This window comes from Bactrocera oleae, chromosome 4 (genome assembly GCF_042242935.1).
Source record: "Bactrocera oleae isolate idBacOlea1 chromosome 4, idBacOlea1, whole genome shotgun sequence".
Taxonomy (NCBI): domain Eukaryota; kingdom Metazoa; phylum Arthropoda; class Insecta; order Diptera; family Tephritidae; genus Bactrocera; species Bactrocera oleae.
The window spans coordinates 66,527,603-66,548,930 of record NC_091538.1 but is presented as its reverse complement, the minus strand read 5'-3'; the positions used below and the strand labels follow the sequence as shown (position 1 = coordinate 66,548,930).

The 21,328-nt window shown below is 34.0% G+C and overlaps 1 protein-coding gene across 3 annotated transcripts in view; it reads left to right on the top strand.

Moving 5' to 3' along the window:
- The window catches only part of Elk (Eag-like K[+] channel), a 162,035-nt gene that overhangs the window by 73,225 nt on the left and 67,482 nt on the right, over nt 1-21,328 (top strand). For 2 of the 3 annotated variants that reach the window (XM_070108108.1, XM_036370034.2), the window contains exons 1-2: nt 10,398-10,944; nt 14,342-14,461. In XM_070108108.1, the coding sequence (XP_069964209.1) occupies nt 10,884-10,944; nt 14,342-14,461 (181 nt within the window). In that variant the 5' untranslated portion in view covers nt 10,398-10,883. Of the gene's footprint in view, nt 1-10,397; nt 10,945-14,341; nt 14,462-21,328 lie in introns of those variants that run through there. The other variant, XM_036370035.2, reaches the window with a different exon arrangement.

The following is a 21,328-nucleotide window of genomic DNA, read 5'->3' as shown; positions in this document are numbered from 1 at the left end:
CACTTTTATCGATTAGGCTTGCGCGTGCAGTTTAAATGGTCCAATCCGGGTCAATTAGACCAAATATGTATTTAGTTCTTCGAAGCGAATGATAGTGACTGCTATGTATTGTGAGCAAGTAAATTATGATTCACCATTATGTGAAGCCCTAACGTACGTTAAAGCTACTTATTTAGTGATGCGAGTGTTCTCTTCACTTAAATAACAAGCTACCTTCATAGAGAAACTTGTTCAATATATGTATGCCAGCGTTAAGCTACTTTGTGTTAAACCATAATTATTTGCAAAGTAATTACATGCATGTAGTTTCTAATAATTATTAACACTGAAAATTAGCAAATGATGTAAATTTTAAAACAAATACTTTACATGCTTATGGAAGTAACTATATGTGTACAAGTATATTGCAATATAATATGTTAAGAGCTTGGAGAGCATTTGAGGTGAAACATGAATTATTGGAACACAAGGATTTGTAAAGTTCTTAGGTGAGTGTTATTAAAGCATTACATATTTACAGCTATACAATTATATATAGAAACTTAGATCTATATATATATATATATAAACGTGCAATAAGTTTTTGTGAGGTTTCCATAAAAACAAAAGAATGTTCCGAGCATGTGGTAAGCTGGAGAAAAATAGAACGTGTGTAAATTGAATTTCAATGTTCAACTAGTTGATGCCCTAAGAGACAATAACAACAAAATAATAAAACACAGGCAATGATAGTGTTAATAAAACCAATTTGCTTTTACCGCATAAAGACAAGAGGCAGCTTAGAATAGACATAAGCAGTGAGCACAAGCAGCTAAGTAAGAAGCTTCATGGGTATTACACACAATGGATATATGCAGAGTTATACATCTATCTATAAAATGTATATTTAGTTTATATGTTATGGGTGAACTTATTACGCAAAGAAACTCTGTGGTTTTTGTCGATACTTTCATATGTATTTCTTATAGGTTACACATATGTATTTATATATATATTCTATATAATTATATATTGTACTTATATGTATATATCTGTAATGTTCTTTCGCTCTGCGTCAGATATTCGATGCTAAGCACGTTTTCACTTACAAGCGATTTGGCTGCCTTTAAGCTTAATTTCTACCTAAATACGTGTGTGGATGAGTGTCTGTATGTAAATTTGTGTGTGTAGTGTACAAATGTAATATATTTACATATGTACATAAGTATGTAGCCGTAGATCCAGGCTGGTTTGTCAAACAAGTTGCTCACCCGCGGCTTATATGTTACTCATACGCCACAGTCGCAATTCCGGTTAACTACCTTATTGTTGCGTATAAATTAGAGTTGTGCATTTTTATTGGATTTTTTCGCTTAAACCACAAATTAAAAGAGTTTATTTTTTATTTCCAAGCCATTACAACAAATTCACACAACAACAGCAAAACGAGAATAGTATCTTCTCGCCAATGCTGTTGAATTGGAGCAAACAACTTGAAATTCTCAAAAATTTTTCGAAACAAAAAAATTAGAATTGAATCTTGCACTACATTTACGCTCCAATAGTTCGACTAATGAATTGTTTTCATGTATTTTTGACACCTTTGTATAAAGATACGTTCCCGAAGTCTCCGCGACTCAATCGCCATGCAGCTCAGTCCGCCAGCAGCGTGCCAAATGTCAGTTAGCTTGTATTTCAAAAACTGCGCTACGTTCCAAATGCTTCAACGTGTTTGGCGAAAATGCGAATTGGCTTCATTGTGAGTAAAAAGCGATTTAAGATAACTGGGAGTGACCAGCGGATGGCGCGCAGCTGTCAAAAATGACGATAACGCGTTCACACATACACATACACACACATGTATAGCCTCAGACAAGTACATATATTCGTTTGTATTTTGACTCTCAACACGTACTATGTAGCTACAAAAAATGTTCGTATATATATCCCATGACAGGTACGCCTCTTGCTATGGACAATGCTTTTTGCTTTGGCTTTTTATGGATTCCATTGCATACCAAAAAAAGCTTCATTTGATGCTGTTGATGCAGCAGGCGAATATTTTTTTGGTGCTATCAAATTCGACATTTCTTTACATGTAGCTCACATTTAATCAACATTTGTAGTTCAAGATCAACGTTTAGGTGAAAGGAAGGGAAATAACTTATGTGAAAAATGCCGAATTTTATGATAAAATAAAACAACTAAGCAGCACCTTGAAGTGAAAAACATTTAAAAAACTTTAAATCGATAAAAACTGAGACAGACGGACGGATAGACATACGAATAAGAATATACGAAAACTGTTGGGTCTTAACGGCGGATTTGCTTGGGAAAGAAAGACATAATAATGAATATATTTTTTAAATTGTAAAGATTTTTTTGTTAGCAACACAACCACCAGAAAACGATCCCTTTTAACTTAGTACGTTCTTTAGATAATGACGCCTTGCTATCGAATTTAGTTGGCTGCTTACCGCAACCCTCTACCCAACTCTGGCTGGTCAACAGAGCTATTCCTTTAAGCAAACTGACATTTAACTCAACCCTCTAAATAAAAACAATAACTATGACTTCGAAACTTTAATCCTAAACTCTTCGCTCTTGAAAACTTTCCATCTTTAATTAAAGCAAAGTAACTTTTCGAGAGCGTAAAAGATCAAATAGAATACATCGAGAAGTAGAAGAAGACCAGAGGCAAGCTAACAAACTATAATATCACTTTCAACCAATTAAAAACAAGGCAAGGATATTGTATAGAAATAAAATGTACTTGCGTAAGCAACGCAACACCTTGTATTTATTTAATTAAACTCTTGCTTTGTGCTTTAGCCTTAGAAGATAATACAATATGAAAAGTTTGAAAGTTTGGCAATTTGCGTTGCCTTTTGCTTTCAAAAATAACGTCAAAAATTTTAAGTTGAGAGAGTAAAAAAAAAATTCAAAAACCAAATAAAATTAAATAGCGCAAAGTTAGCATAGGTTTATTAAATATATGCAGTGAATGTGTTGTATAGAAATTGAGATCATTTGGGAGTTTTATTGACAGACTGATGGTTTTTATATATTTTTAGCACAGCAAGTAAATCAGAAAAATTTCAAATACCTCCATTCGATGTTGTGATGAAATAGTGAATGCAAAGTTTAAATAAGTGGCAACCCTCATTAAAACTATATCCTAGAAAAAGTTTTGCTAATGTTTTTTTTAATTTCGCTTACAAACTTAGTCAAATTAAAAAAAATAAATATTCAGATAGCTGGCAACCACTCTCAGAAATATTTGTTACGGTAGCCTTCTGAAATCTCCTTAGCCCATATCCAATACCCATAATGCAAAAATTCGTTTGTATGCACAGATATTTTAAATTAAAATGTTTAAACAGGTGGCAACGCTTCCAAAAAAAATTACGATTAACTGTAAACATTTTGCAAACAAGTTTATTGCTTACTGTTTTTTTTATGAGCTTTGAATCTTGCATTTTTACAATATAATCGAAATTTTCAATTTGCGACTACATATGTATATATTCTGAAGTGTGCATGTGTGTGTATCGCTTGAAAACAGAACTTAAAACACATCTATTTTAAAGCACTAAGTAACCGAAAGTGCACGCCACTGTGGGAACTTAAAACTTATCAGCTGAAATTACGAGTAAAACCACAGAAGTGCGGTGAAAGCAGATATTTTTACTTCGCTTGCCAACAAAAACAACACAAACGTTGCACACAAATAACACTTTGTTCATATGATTTATAAGTACATAAATTCATAAACATATATTTCGTATTGAAAGTTAACAATAAATATATCTTAATGCACGATTGCTATATTATGCAGCGAAATATAATATTTTACTTCAAGTAAAACAAGGATATTTGCGGGAATTAAAAAAAACTAGTGTCTCAATTATTTTATATATTATGGCATTTCTACGCATCCCTAAAAAAGGATCCTTCACTGCTGCAGTGATTCAGCTGTTTTCACTGTAGATAAGCTAAACGAAAATATAGTTAAATTAGAAGATATTGCCCCTACAATGATCTATGGCTGAAAAATTGTGGCGTTTACAACAAAGTCGCTTTTGGCCGGCCAATTTCAGCTACGTAAAACCGATAGTTTCGAGACAGAATGTTGATTTATTAATTCTGGGTGGAAAAAGTCTCGAAGACATCTGGTTTCAACAAAACAGAAAGTTTGACAACAACAAATAATTAATATCGCTGGGTTCAAGAAAGGCGACCCCGGTTGAGGTTCTGTCAAAAAGATAGCTCGAAAAAATATATACACTTTTACGCCATACAATTTTAAAGTATGATATACAGTTTTTTTTGTTTTTTTTAAGTAATTCAGTGTTTATATGATGACTTTAAACAGGACACACCCCGCACTTTTAAAAATTATCACGCAAAGTATTATAAAACCTGATTTGATGCAATTATTACAGTCCACTTATCGACAATCAGATAACAATGATGCTATAGTTCGCATTTCAATTCCCAAATCCAGCAGAGCGGTTAGTCATAAGAACAAATAATTTCTGACAATAAAAATGTTTAAATGGAATTGTTACGCAATGGCTTATCATCTCTATGGTTTTCAGCGCTCTTGCTATTATCTTGGTAATAAAAAACGTTTGTCGTATGACTTGCATGACTTCTAGACATTTTAAAATTTTTAAACTCTTACTGCATAGATTTTGTGTTAAGCCTTGTGCTTAATATCGCAATCTCAACTATTAGACAGTTAACGGCACACTTATAACGGAGTTGCATGTGCAGTTTAAGCCCCAACAAATTAGAAGCGTCAGTGAATTTTAAGTGTTTATTTTTTTAAAGCGTCAATTTGACTTAAAATTTGTGTAAATACACCAAAAAGCATGCCTGCGAAGAATTCTAATTCAAAGAAGAAAGGTAATAAATGAAGGTGGTATTTACACATACACACGTACACTTCTAGATAACGTATGATTGTTGTGCAGTGGACAAACGCTGAACTTTTCGCTTAGGTTTCGCTTCATTAACATTCTAAACTACAATTTGTGGTGGTGGAAAAGTTCATTTGCGCGTCGTCCGTCGCTGTAAATTGGCTTAATTTTAATGAGACTTCGCGTTGTACAGATTAGTGAATACATTATGGTTTATTAAAAAAAATTTGGTTATTTATGAAAAATATTTGTCACACCAAACGGAGATGAAAATATTTTGTGAATCATAATGAGAAAGCAGATTTACCATAGCTTCTATGTTCAAGATTGTCATTAGCTGAAATATGGCTGCAGTCGTTTTTGTACAAAAAGCGCGATTTGCTTCTGTACCTGGGTAATGGACCGATTAGTTGACATTATCGTTTGGTATCATAATTTACAGGGATAGAAGTCTATTGTTCATTCTAGACCATTGTATTGATCGGTCTTGAATGAGGATAAGAAAAAAAAAGAAAGTCAGGTTTCCACAGCACGAGTACTAGGCTTTCTTTCTGTTGGGTGGGAATGGTTTTTCATTACTTACAATATATCGAGTTCTGATCTTCAATTTCCTTGTCAGTCAAGTTGTTGTTTTAGTATTATTATTTTAAAGTCTGACAATGAATATTTTAAAACCCTTGACTTTTATGTAAGAGTAGGAAAGCTTGGTGCCTAACTTGTTTGGATGTAAAAATAATAATACCGCAAATTTATTATTAGAAAAATCATAAAGTTCTTCTTAGACTCAGTTGGTCCTCTTTGAGATAAATAATTGACTAGATAGCATATCTATTTGATAATTTAGATCCGCAAGGGATCTTGGTGAACAATTTCCTAAATTCTCACAACTTCCCAAGATTCATAGCTAATTCCTAGATCTAGATCAGTCTTCCTTATTTCAGTTCTTTTTTATATAGGTAAGCTATATTATTTTGAATTAGCTGGTGGCAATTGGATGTCAACGGGGAAAAAAGATAGGATTGTGGGACCGCAGAATTAGGAAGTCAGTAGGACTCTAATAGTTTGATATACAGTAATAACTCTGAAATATATAATTGTTGAAGCTTTTCAAAAAGGTACTCACCGAATCTCAAAGAGAAAATCTGCAAGAAAAGAACTTATATTATATATATTCTCACAAAAAATTACATTTGAGGGAACTTTTCGGATCTATTTTTGTAATATAAAATATTTTATATTATGTGAAAAATTATAACTTTTTCGAACCAGCGACTTTATTGTATGCTATTTTTTTTGGAAATATCAAAATGTATTATACCAACATACCAAAATTGAACATGTCCGAGTCAAATTTGATCTCGAGTGTATAATGTTATAGTGAACCTCTCTGCGATTTTTGAGGATGGAAAGTGTTGATGATATTCCAGAGTGAATAGAGAACGATTATTTCATTTTATATCTGAGTATAAATTCTATTAAAATTTAAATCCTTAATTAATGAGAAGAGATAAACACTTAAGATTCCGGGTTTTTTTTCAAAGAGGGTTGACTTTTCATTATTACTTATTCGCCTTTATCAATCTTTATTCAGTTGAGATCTTATCTTTGCTAAATATTGCACTAATATCTATAAATAACAACCAAGGTGAATTGACAGCAGATTTTATTTATAATACCAGTTACTCAATAAACACGGAATGATAATCAGAGGCAATGAAAAGAAATGCAAATACGAAACACAAGCGTTATCGTTACATATAACATCTTTAGTTAGAAGTTTGTGAATTGTGCAAGCTATTAATGCTTTGAAACACCATTATGAACTGAAATATGAAAATAAATATGAGTAATAGCTGTGCCATTCAGCAATTAAGTACAGCGAGGGAATCGCAATTCACCCACTAACACAGACAAGTATATACAATGCATTTCATAAGGGGAAGAACAAAATGATCGTAGCGCTTAAATTAGAAAAAGGGCGCTGCAATGTAAAATTTCAGCATTGCAATTTCCTTCAAGTTAATAATAATACTATTTTATGCGACCGATAATAACGGTATTGCGGTTGACGTCTCAAAACGTGCTGCTAAGAATAAACCAAAACCTGACAGGGGGAACATTACGTAACACGAGGGTACGCCACTTATATATAAACGCTGTAAATGCGCTACTTTTCCAGTTTATAATCAAAGTCACACATATACCATACATATAGATATATATATATATATATTGTATATAGTATATAATATATTATATCTGTCAATAGCTGCAGCGTTCTTATTGTTGTACGCTCGAAAAAGTGAATATTTCTTGATTAATGCATGTTTTATATATATTGCATATATATTTGTATTTTGGATTTATATAAAACATTTGCATGTGTGTGTGTATGTGCATTCAAAACCTGTCGCAGTGCTACTTTATTGCTTATGCAGTCCGTTTTATTTTTAGTACTGCCAGATTGCGGTCACGTTATTACAACCATCGGCAATTTATTATAAACTTATCTAAAATTAAATATTATAACGTTGAAAGCGCGACTAACATATAAGTAGCTGATTATACCTAATGAGTCACGACAACTAAGTGGCATGTATGTGGCTGATATCAGCATACAGTGGCAGTGTAGTGGTGTGCGGTGGTTATGCTGCGCAGGCTGATAACTTTTTTGATTATTACCGAGTTATAGAACTAAGATTTACTGCACATGAGTGTTCGTGTGCCTTGCCATGTGAGTAAATACACATGTGGGTATACTAATGTCAATAAAAAGTGGGATTTTCTTATACACAACACCATGAGGGGAATAGGTAAAACATTTAAACATCTTTAACAGATGGATCTAAACTCACAACTAGTTTAGGTCTCAAAAGATGTACCTCGACATAATATGAAATGTAGTTGAACACCGAATACTCAAAGATGTGAAAGCGAACTTGGTGCAAATAAAGCTTGAATTATCTTATCTCGATTTTTTTTTGGATAGTACTCATGACTGAAGTTCATTATTAAAGGATGCTGCCGATTTTACAAGTAAATTGTAAAATCCTTAATATATAGAACTTCCCGAGAACGTACATCAAAGAGAATAGAACGGATCTATTAAACCTTCCTTGTAATTGATAGTTCATTTACGAAAAATAAAGCGAGGTTTGAATCATCGAGGCTAAACCAACTATGAACTATTGAGAGAGTTATAAAAGACGATGCTCTCAATGTTGTCGTAGAGATATTTTAATAAATAAATTTTTGTCTCACTCCTAACAACAAAGGCAACAGAAAAGCCAGTGCAAGAAGAAATGAAGTTTGAACTGAAAGGAAAAGGTTTAATTTCTAATAGAAAGTCCAATCCGAAAAGTAAGGAGAACATCAAAATTTTATATTTACTTTTTAAAGAATGACATCAAAGAATATATTACTTGTCGTTCCCTAATACATTTTCAAGGCAGAACGGATAAAAAAGTTTGAAGATCAAGAATTATCTAGAAATTGGAGGAGCTTAAATTGATAAAAGATTATGACGCAAATAACTTATGTTAGCTGTTATCAGCTGTACGATATTAAAATAGTATAAGTAAAATGCAAAAAAAAAATACAAAAAAATACGAAAGTCTCTGTGCAAAAACATCGGTAAGTTAGCCTTTGTTGAAAAGTGAATTGCGAGAATCATTCAATCGAAAATTCGCGAAAGAATTGCTAAAAATTAAAGTGATCTCCTGGTTTAGAAACGGGACTTGACTGAGTTAAAGGTCTGCAACTACTACATATTTAAAAATAGTTCTACGTTAAGACCTATAAGTACATATTACCCAAACAAAAAACAAAAAAAAAGAAATCTGCTAAGGGTTATGCTGGAAATTTTCACAATTGAGAATATATGAATCTAATCTGTCTATCTCTCCTAAGCCTAAGTGAACACACCTCGCTTTTACGAGTCTCTCTTACATGCTCTCATGTGGTAAAAGAGAGTAACAGCTAAAAATATAAGCTTAAAAATCTCTAGGCGCAAACATTGGAAGTTTGGTCTTCGCTGGGGATTATTAAATTTACAAAATCACTGTTACAAAAGCCCGACTTGACTTAGGGGTTTTAAATATAGCTGCTAGATAGTAAAACAGCTCGACGTTAAGAGTTGCAAGTACTCTTCGAAAAACAAAAACATCAGTGATATTTGTTTCGCACTCTTAACTATTGATCACGATATTTAAATTGAGTTTTTTTCATATATGTATGTATATACATGACTCTAATCAGTCCCTTAGTGCCCGTTAATGTATGGATCAATGAATATTTCTTTTACGAAACTCTTTTTCGAACCGTTCTCATACTCTTCTAAACTTAAAAAAAATGAGTGATGTCTTTTAAAGGAGTGTCGTGCTGGCATGTAGAGTAAACTGTATAACTATTACTTAGACAAATCAGTTGTTAGAGAGAGAGTTAGCAAGAGCCACATTTGCTGAGACATTATTTTTCAAAACTTATTGCGTTTTCGAAATGATTATACTTTTACTAACTTTTAGCTGTGCCCCAAATTTAATTGCGATCTTTCAAAACCAAAGGTTTGATTTCAAAACCATCACACTCAACTATTACTCGTCGTTCTGAGATGCTATATCTGTATGTATGTGTTGTTACAAATAAGTGAATATTAGCTTAGTATGTATGTTAGTATGCTGAGACAGTTCACTCTGTAAATCACACCTTGATCTTTTTCTAATTACGGAATAGCTGAGTAGTTCTAGAAATACTTTAGGCATAAAACAGGTATAAGTAATCATTTCCTAAATAATGATTTAATTTATATTCTAGGCTATTACTTAACAAGTTAGCCTTCATAATTTCGTTTACCACATATTCAATTGAGTTACAGACCTACTTGAATTGTGAAACTTGATGTTGTGCGATTTCTCTTTTAAACTAGAATTTAAATTGTTGACATTATAGGCATTAGATTGGCGCAAATTCATAAATAAACTTGAACTTCGCCAGCCAACAAACACTGGGTATAATTAATAGCGTTATAGATAAACTGTTCATATTTTACAAGCTGACGTGTTACGTATGCCCCTGTCTAATATATGTGACAGATTAGAAATATTTACTTGCACTAGCACTTAACTTATAAACACTATTAATGCTTATGTGTGTGTACGTACGATGTATGTAAACTAACAGGGTATTTATTTATATGCGATATCTAGCTATCGATCTGTGTTCGGCTGACATTCTAACAGGCATACACACACACGCGCTCTCATATATATGTTTATTAGTTAATAAATTTTTATCTGTTTGCGTACTCATAACCATACTTCGTAGCGGTTTCATAGTTGTGGGCAGGTGCGCGTTAGCATCCGCTTTCCTGTTTACTTGCGCTGCTTGGCGTCGGTGTCGGTACAACTGGCAGCTGGCAGCTGGCAGCTGTTGCGCATTTCGTGTTCTCCACACACGACGCCGATTCGCCGATATTCAACGGCCACGCGCCAGTTGTTGCCTATCTGTCGCCTCCAACTCGCATGCTACAGACGCGTTGCGCTTCCTTGATTTTTTTTTTTAATTTAATAAAAAAAGAATTTTAGTGACAAACCAGCGAATTCGGGAAAGACCTTGCGTGCGCGCATACTCGTGTATTTCGCCGATTTTCATATGACGAAGTTGTCAAAATTGTTGCAAACTCTCCTGAGTGTTGCGCATTTTTGCGCTGTGACGAACTTTTCGCAAATTTTAGTTTAAATATTCTCGAAAAAAGTGAAATTTAAAATAATTCTCAATGCATATTTCTGATAATTCGTTGTGAAAGTTGCAATCTCTGCGTCCCCTGTGTGCGCTGCATCATTCGATTTGCACGCAGTGGTGTCGCGAAGCGCGTGTTTTGTTGTAAATTTTGTAAAAAGTGCGAAATTTCACACGCGTCTACAGCTTTCGTGGTGCGTGCGAGTGTGCATGTGTGTGTGAAATGTTAGTGTTTCGTTGAGCATGTTAATATTAATGATGCCACCGGAGAAATCACGGCAGCCACTACGACGTTGCAAAGATGGTAAGCATGAAGCTTGTGGTGGTGTGGTTGCAAGCGACACCTTAAAAGCAAGTCAGCTCGCTCTTTATCGTTACAGGTGTAGAAATGCATGCTAAGAAAGAAGACACCAGGAGAGATGGTTATCCTTAACTAACTACGCAGTTAACTGATGCTGCATTCATGTTGCCATGTTGCAAGCAACCTCAACTGCTTTAACTGTACACAACACACACTCGTAGAGAGAGTCGCACAAGTTCCTATTCATCATTGCTGCTTGACTTTCGTGTCATGCTCATACTTTTTGCTGATTCTTCTTCCTCGTCATCTTCTGCATTATCCTTGAGGTTATTGTCTGCGCTGTGATTTATTTATCTCAGACATTCCTCTCTTTAAGGCATTTCAGATTGTGCATATTAAAGAAATACCTTAAAAAAATGCAAACATGAAATAGTATTGTGAAAAGAAAGCGTGCGAAGATAGCTTTAGGGCTTCTCGCAAGTATGCAAAGAAAAATGCGCATTTTAATGCTTTGTTGTTGTAGCAAAGATCTGCTATTGCATTGCATTTGCTGCTGAAAAATATTCTTCTCATGAAATATTTGATATTATAATGTTCCTTTCAAATATTTTAAGCACAATTATTTAGTTGTGGTTCAGAGGAAGCTGTTATGGCGTGGTATTTGTAGATTTATAGTCTAAAGTTTATAGTTTATAAGCGCGGTTTGGGGCACACAAGTAGCTTGACAAAATATTTTACAATTAATTATTGTATAATGCCATTATATCAAAGATATGCCTGTTTATGGTGCTAAGTTATTAAATTTTAGCGACTATATGTTATATACTGTGCATAACTGTGTTACGAAATTGGTTTTGGATAGTCACGATAATTTAACTAAAATATAACGTGTTTCATAAAATTTGAAATAATATTTACATGGCTAGCAGGCGTAATTGTTGTTCGATTTTAACCGTTATTTAAATTTACTTTAACAATATTATAGAGGTTATATGCGCCAAAATTTGTTAAAATTTGTGGTCAAATTAGCGGGTTGCCTCAGGTGAGTACCCAAAGTAGAGACAGTGTTGTGTAATGTTGACACCAACTGTTAAGTAATCTCTGTAGACTAAGAAAATTTGGATATCTTAAATTTGGATTATTTGATTATACTTTCACGAACTTTTAACTCTGCTCCAAATTTAACTGTGATCTCTCAATACAAAAGGTTAGATTTCAAAACCATCTCGCTCAACTATAACTCGTCATTCTGAGAAACATATACAATATGTACATGTTGTTAAGTAAGTGTATACAAGCTAAGTATGTACAATGATTGTGAGCGGCACATACGTTTGATAATTTGATCTATTTTTAAGGAGTTCTGGAGGAGATATCATGATATTAGTTTATCTAACTATATTCGGGCGTTGGACTTTGCACCTGAAGAAGTGTTTTTGCTGGGAGTTCTTCCTCATTTCTTTAATATGAAGCTGAGGTTTTTAGCCAAAAGTCATCGTATTTCGGTCGAAGTTTATGGTGCACATGTGTTAGCTGAGCGAACGTGCCAAAAGTGATATACAGGCCTAAACCTAGTGATTCTGGCTTGAAATATTAAGAACGTCCTGGGTAGTGAAAAAGTGTAAGGATGAGCAACTGGGAGTTAAGCACAAGAATGGCTCGCAGAATCTTCGGCCATTTCTGACTACTATTCGTACCGGCCGATGTAGTACGCCCTCAAGCCAAGCTGACGCAGTTATCCTCGTAAATTGTGCTTCAGAAATGATTTCGAGCTTAAACTAAATTGTGTAACTCAATTAATCAAATTGCTTCACGAGGATTGAACCAATCCAAAATTTATAAATTTGCGATGTCACATCTAGTTCATCGAAAATATAAAAAAAAGACAGTTTAAACTGATCTACTCAAAATGCGCTAGAATAATTTTGAGGACAGTTACCATATTACTAGTTTTTTTTTTTAATTGATATATTACAGTGGTATAAAGGGATATTAAACTAAGTAAGTTGAGGAATTTTTAATTGCACTTAATTGATAAAGTAAATTTAAAATATTTAAATTATACTTGTATTTGATATTATAAAACTGTTGGATTAATTTTGCTCGTATTTTTGCTATATTAGACTGTATCAGTTTTTTAGATTCTGGGAAAAATTATTTTTGAGAAATTATCATTCGCGCAATGAGAAGTTATCTGTTCCTCATCATAATTTTTGAAGTACGTCATTAAGATCTCTGACTTATCTTGTAATTTTTTTTTTATAGAAATTTGAAATCTAAATCCAAACTCAAAAAAATCTGAGTGTGTGCATTATTGTTTTCAGGAATATAAAATTTAATTAAGCCATATTCCAGTAATAGGGGCTATTAAAATATATTTAATTAATTAATTCAAATGTGTGCTGATTTAGTTGCTAGATTATGTTAACTTAAATACATAAGTTTAATTGGCAGATATATTAAGCAAGCATCTGGAATGTGTCCAAATTAGGTCACTACTTATTAATTACTATGCAAATATTAATTGTAATTATCCAATGGTGAGCATACATCCGTTATCAAATATGAACAACGTAATATCACGTTTATTGTCAAATTTTCATATTTTAACGCAATTTAGTTGAAATAATTGTTTATGTAGTATAGTATATGCCTTTATGTTCAATCAGAAAATAGCTCTCAAATCAAATTACTGCGAACGTTGTAAATGAATTTTATATGACCAGAAGTGTACGTGCGAGTGTTTTGCCTGCTTGATTTTGTGGTCGCATTAAATCAATAATAAATAAGTAATAAAGCAGATGCTGCAATGAACATAACGGAATAAATTTTATTGAACGCACTAATATATTTAGTGAAGAGTGCACATTCGAGCGCATTTAGATGGCGTCGATGATGTTGCAGCTGTGGCATGTTAATCGGATTATGCGCGCAAAAATAAATTTATTCATATGAGCAGCTGCATTTACTTTCAAAGTGTTGATTTGTGGGCGCTTTAGTTGCCACTGCTTATAATAATTGAAATTTGAACTGAATGTGGTACTAAATTTATCAAAGCCTGAAGCTAACTGTTGGTTGGTGTCACTTTTTGCTATGAGTTATATTCACATGAAAGTCAGAAAAAACGGGTGAAGTGTAAATTTTTTGAGGAGACATTTTATTTATTAAATGAATATAAATAATAAAGATTTACAGCATTTGATGTACTTTAAAAGTCCGTTATTCGTTTTCTTTTCTTTGAACAACGCGTTTAAGCCGATTACACTAAGTTGAAATATTCTTACAAGCTCAGCTAAAAGAAACTGATATAATTCTTTGAAATGTTAAATATAACTTATGGCAAATGAATATATATTTATTTATATACTTACTTATATTCATTTCTTTTATTTTCTTACAGATTTTCATCGTGAGAAGAAACTATATAAAAGACCCTACAATCCAATGCCAGCCCGAAAGGGGCTGCTTGCGCCCCAAAATACCTTCTTGGATACGATCGCAACACGTTTCGATGGCACACGTAAGTGAAGTAAATAAATTTGATTTCTATAGCTGTGTTTAAAAAAACAATAAGCTGAGACATATGGTATGAAATTTACGCCCAAGAAAACACTAATACGAACCTCAACTCTTAATTATTGGCTTTTATCTTTTAAGTCATCCTTAACTTTGAATTTTCTTTTTTTTAAATCATTACTTGTTTTATCAGTTTATTTTTAAAAGGTTTTCATAAACATATTTATAACTTTAGACTACTATTGTTTTTTATTAGGCGGAGTAATGTATAACATAAAGAAACATAATAATATATTGTATAATATATTGATATTGATAAGTTATTAAATTGAAGAGGAGAAAGAGATTGATAGTCCATAGTTGAACATATTTGGGGAAATGTTGCCAATTTTTATTAAATTAATACACATTTTAAAGTTATTTAAACCTTGATATGCATTACATTTTACAAAAAATACCTCTTCGAGTGATTGGAAGTCTCTCAAATCGGATATTTAGTTTATGTTAGACTTATGAAGATGAGCAAGATATTGAAAGTTAAACGTTGAAATTTTTTTGGTGCAATGTTGCCAATTTTCATTAAATTAAAACTTTTAAGGTTATTTAAACCTTGATATGCATTAAATTTTATATAAAATGTCTCTCTCTAAGCGGGTATTTCGTTTATGTTAGACTTATGATATATATTTTGGTTTTCCGATTTTACTAGAAATATGACACATTCCAATAATATACAATATATGCCCTTTTTTAAAGTTTTGTTTTCACAATTTCTTATTACGAGAATTGCGAGACCAAGAAAAGTGTTGATAATTATTAAAAAGAAACTGTATTGGATTAGGTAGATCAAGAAAGCAATCATTTCAAAAACAAATGTTTACTTTCTTTCAGTATAGTGAAATTATACAGTTTTGAACAACCATTAGTGGAGGAATATAGTTTGTTTTAAAGAAGGATCATTGATTTCTCTTTGAGCTGTCGTAAGATACCTTCTGATTAAATTTGACTCGCAGTTTTCTTGAAATTTGGGGTTTCCAATCACCGTTACATACAAAACGGCTTGCCTTATGTGAGTCGTCCATCCATATCTTAACAAGCGTTTAGGGATTGGCATGCCTGTATTGGTGATAATACATATTGTTTTTTGTCAGTCCGGGTCAAATTGATCAAATGGTATATATTTTCTACATAAAGATAAAGCACTTTATCGAAATTATTGAAAATTATCTTTTCTAAATAAATCTATTATAGCTTATGGCTAGCTCCTTTCGCAACTAAAGCTTTTACAACATTTAAGTTAAATTTAAATTGCTCTGCAGTACCGTCTTGCACGAAGTATGAGTAATCAACAGCTGTGATAACTGCGAAGATTGCTGTGTCCATGACGTTGATAATGAAGCTTTCTATGGTTATTCAATCGCACTGCCCACCGCGTATGCCATAGCTATACCGTTCGTTGTTGCCGAAATGAAAGCTGATGCCTGTAGTTACGTAATTACATTACGTTTACGTAATAACTGCGTGTGCGTGTGAAGTTTGAAATTCACATATGTCAATTGTCGTCAATGCGTGCCCCGCCTACCGCTTAACACATTTACGCCCACAACACTTTATGAGCGCAATAAATCTTGCCGCAGTGCATATGTACACTTAAGTACTTTCAATTTACTGCTTTTACACATACACACACACACTCGTGTACTTGTGATATATTCACACTAACATATATCAGTTGGACGAAAGCTCTTGCTAATCCACTCGCTGGCTGTTAAGTGCTGTTAAAGTGTTTATGACTTAAGAGTGTTGTTGTTGCAGTTGCGAGCTGAACCATGTAAGCGCTTAAGCAAATACTTAGGTGCTTGTATAAGTAATGCGCTCATAGCGTGAAATATGAATGATCCATGTGCAAACACACACGCACACGCACTCAAATATGTGCATTGCGTAATGCAAAGGAAAATTAATTAAATTAATTGCATATAAGTGGTTGTCGTCTCGTGTTGCATAAAGCAGTCACACATACATAAGTGGATTTAAGCAGCAATATACGAAATGGCATTAGCGAAGTATTTTAAAAGCTTTCAAGAAAAGCAGTAAGTGCAATTTGCAACTTGTGTGTGACAGCTTTTAATCAGCAATTAATTTTTCGAGTATTAAATAAGACTTCATTTGGCTAATTTTTATATGTATGTACAGTTATATTATGTAATTTAATTTGGAAATATTTTTCAACAGTCTGTAGTTCGAGCATATAACTCATAATTTTATACTAGCGAGTATTTTAGCGTTATACAAAAATAAGAAAATTTGCAGGAAAATTGCTCTAAGCTGTCGTGGGTTGAGTTAAGTAAATGCCCTCATATCTACTTTTATATTTTAACTGTAAATCACTTAATTGTCATGCTACTCTATTTGTGTTATCTTGTGCGTCATAACTATCGGTGTTGGTGGAGCGTGGTTATGTAAACTTTAGTGGCGAAGTGTAGGAAGCAAATACGTAAGCTCATGGAATGTGTATTGTAGCGATGGTGTTTTATAAAAACACTGATTTTAGCTTAAAGCTGGTTGGAAAGACGTTAGGTTAGGTTAAGGTACGTTACGTTAGGTTTCAAGATCGTTCTAAACAACGGATCACCTTTAGGCAACTGAGAACGCCGGTCGATTGTGTTACCTAAATACTGCTAAGTATACTCGTAGATCGACAAAACTCTCTGAAATCGAAAAAATGTTTGGAGCCTGTCACAGATTTGTTGAGGCTGCTGATATCAGCTACGTCTAATTCTTCAGGTTCATCAAAGACATGACTGCTCGGTTGAAAAGTGGTTCTCAAATAGGTATAGTATGTTACTGATAGCGCACTTTCGATTCTCAAGAGTACGCAGCCAACTTCAAGACACGAAAGTTAGCACAGATTGGTTGAAAATATCATCTTGTTAATTACGAAAGTTTATTAGTTGACTCAATACAAATAGTCAATGATCCATTTGGCGACTTTTTCGAAGGCGTTGCACAAGTGTATGCCTCAAATGTTTTTTTACACTCGTATTTCGAAGCTTGGAGGAAGCTTAGATGAACTAAGAGTCGGGCTCGATTCAGCATTACCATAGGTATTATGTCTATGTCTCTATTCACTTGTAAACAAAATACACATTATGTCATTTTATGTTACAGAGCATATTCATGGAAACCATTATATCTGCTTTAACTCTATATTCTCATCCATTTCATTTCATATAACTCTCGAGGAGTCTAGCCATGGAAGTCTATAGCTAATGTCGTCCCTAATGTATAGTTTGTTGTAGAAAATGGTAGGTTACGTAAAACGGCTTACCCTTACATTAACAGTTATCTGCAACTATTTTAAGATAGGTATAAACTATCCTTCCAGTCATTTGCTTGTTGCAGAACCCCCCCTTATGAACATCAGTAATTTATATCCAGATAACGTCGACGACATTGGACATTTTACCGACCAAACTACGGACGCAAAGGATTTCAGACATGCACTGAACGCCATTCACGATGGAACTATTAACACATTTATCGACTACCTTCAGTGAGTCAAGCCATCCCCCATAGCAGAAGAAGAGCTCAAGTTGCCTCGTGTATCTAGAGTGCAACTTGCTACATGTGTACTTACTGTAGCAGGTTAAACTCCTAGTTATCCAGAATAGAGTTCCCGAATGACTCTAACAACCCGTTTGCAAGCCCTATGAAACCAACTTATCTACTAGCCAAAACAGCATGCCGTTAGATGACTTTGATGACAATTAACATACGCCTGACCACCTAAACAAGGTTCTGCTCGTATTCGTTCAAGTAAAGTTCATATGAGTAACGTTGGTCGTAGAGGTATGATCTTGAAAACAACTAACCGAATGGCAATGAATTTGAAGGGCCATTTGGTGTGTGAAAAGTTCCTGTTATATTGTAGTAATGATCCAGTGATGTAAAGTTTTGGACCCCGACATTGCAACAAGCTATTCGGGGAACATGTCTCCAAACCTTAAAGTTTTAGATCAGTAAACTATATAGTATGTAGGTGTCGTTAGGGCTCAGGTACCTTAAAGCTATTAGAAGATATACGCTACTGCCTATATTCCATTGAATTCATTAGAGAGTCTATAAGGTTTCCTTTCGGCATTAAAGTGAATCTGTACGCTCTTGTTCTATAAGTTCCTTCTTACCTTTTGTTCGTATTTTTTTGTTGCCAAAAACTCCCCCCGTGGTTATTTGCTATTCAGTAAGCATAAAGTAACAAATATATTCACATATATACATATATATATGTGTATTTTCATTTCTAACAGGCAATTAGTTCAGTTAGCAACATTTGAAATCCGTAATCAAGCTTTCTGCGCGGTTTTTCCACCGCTGCCATGCAACAGTTTGTTATGTTGCAAGTGCATTGTTGCGCGAATGACATGGTGCCAACCATGTACGAGCTATTGTCAACTCTAACCACTATACCAATTATGAAATCGAAATAGTAGCATGCACTTGTTTTGCCCGGAAAGCTTTCCGATCAGTGCTAAAACCAAACCGTTGCTGTTTCCTAATTAATAAACTTACCCCGCCGAATGATACAGTTAGCAGCTATGTTATTGCGTACAAAAATTCAATTAATTGCGCAAAAAGCTTAGCTTTCACAGCATTTCAATACCGTTTTCGTACTTTTATATCTGCAACATTTATATACCTACAACAGCCCTCACCCCCTCGGCGATCCCGCTGTGGCGAGATCTGCCTTTGATTTCGATTTTGTGGCCTCCACTGTGGGGTTGTCCGGATTTCGCTGCAATTCAAAGCAAATTTGAAAATCGTTTCAACATTTCTGCTGCTCGCGGAATCAGCTGGGAAGCTAATTCAATTACAGTTAGGCATTTATGCCACTAACAATTTGTATTTGTATCTGCGCTCTAAAATACAATTGTTTGTGGCAGCGTCCAGCTTCCGAGTTACGCTTTGTTGCGACCGCACAGCGTAGTTTTATATCATTAATTAGTGGGTCCGCGAAATGCAGCGAGGTTTGTTACTTGTTTTTGAAAATTATTTAGTTTATAGTTTTTTTTTACATTTTTGATTAATTAAATTCATAGCAGTTTACATCATTGGCGTTTGTTTGGTTCTTTTTTTGGGTTGCTTTGTAATGCCTTTCATTTGGTGCAGTTAACGCTATAATGCCCAAGGCTGCATGTGGCGGTTCAATCTCAGTTCCCCCTTATACAAGGTGTATTCAAAGAAAAAGGTGAATTTTGATTTTTCGCGCGCTGTGTGCATTCGATTATCGATATTTTGTTTTTGTTATAATCAGACACATACTTGTATATTTATCATGTGCTTGCATCACAGGCCAATTCTGATTAATAGTTTTTTTTTCCTTGACAACAGAAAAGGTTAGTCACGTTTTTGTGTGTTCTTCGATTTTTGACTTTTGAAAGAAATAGATCGAAGTATATGTAAAAATTTTTGTATTAAATATGAAATTAAGTGCTCCAGGGCACTTGAAATATTGACTGTGGCATTCAGTGATTCCAACTAGTTGGAAAAAAAATATTTATAAGTGGTACAAGCGCTTTACAAAAGTTATGACGTCGAAACCAAGACCCAATCATCCCAATAAAAGCTGCCTGATGAGCCTAGACTGAAAAAGACATGCCAAGTTCGATCAAATGTGAAGGTTTTGCTCACTGTTTTCTTTAATTACAATGGTTTGGTGCATCATGAGTTCCTGGCAAAAGGTCGTGCAGGAAATGAGAAATACTACAAGGAAATTAGGCAATGTTTGCGTGAAGCAATACGGCTCTAACGATCGGAATTGTGGAAAACCAAATCGTAGACTCTGCATTACCAGCTCACACATCAACTCAAAATTCACCATTTCCTTTGAACACACTTTATATATCTTTTGTAAAATTTGGGAATATTAAATATTTTCTGACCCCTACGGCGAATATGCTATCAAACAGACTGCACCTGCGAAAGGAAATGTTGCGGGATTCTGAGCTTCTTCAATAATGGTTTGAAACTTTGCGTCTGATCAAATATGAGCCGGACACATAAAAATAACTTAATTTAACGAATTTTAATACAAATATTTCGCTTAATCAAATGTTTCTTATATTTTTTATGAACTAATTCTCGAATGGTCTTTTTGATTGACTAGAAATGTGACCGGATCTTGCACTGAAAAAATTCTTCAGAAGTAATTTGTGAAACAATTTTAAAATTATATTTTTGCTAATAAGCTCCATAGTGTTCATAGTTCAATGAACACGTCTCTGTTCCGTTTGCAGTAGTGTTGCGTCCAATAATGTTTGCCAGTTATATAATACCAGACTATATTGCTCTTAATCGCAAAATTCGTAGGAAAAATTAAAATGGTATTTAAAATTGCCTTGAATGGCAGAGCGGAAGCTACCAAACCGGTCGTCCACTAAGCCGGACAGTTTGAAATGAGAACTGTTGAGCTGTGGATTTTCCACAACTATGAAACACTTTTCTCATTCGCAAAACATTTGCATTTTCAGCTAGTTGTCTGCTTGCCATAAATAAAACGCATAGCAATGATTGTAAAATCCAAATTCAGATTTGAACTCGTTCCAATGCATACATTTCGAAAACATGACCAACACACTTTAGCGGCCATACAATTTGGTTGAGTCGAAAAATGACCAAATCAGCAGGCAACGAAATGCATTCGCTTCGTTGTGAATCAATGCTGGATTTGCATTTTTAGGTTATTGGGCGCCATGCTGCATTAAGCCTGGTGGAGTATCGATAAGTGTACAGATGACAGCTGTGCCACTGTGCTGAATGTCAAAATCGCGCTCTATTGCGCCTAAAAGTGTGCTCTGAAAATATTGCAGTA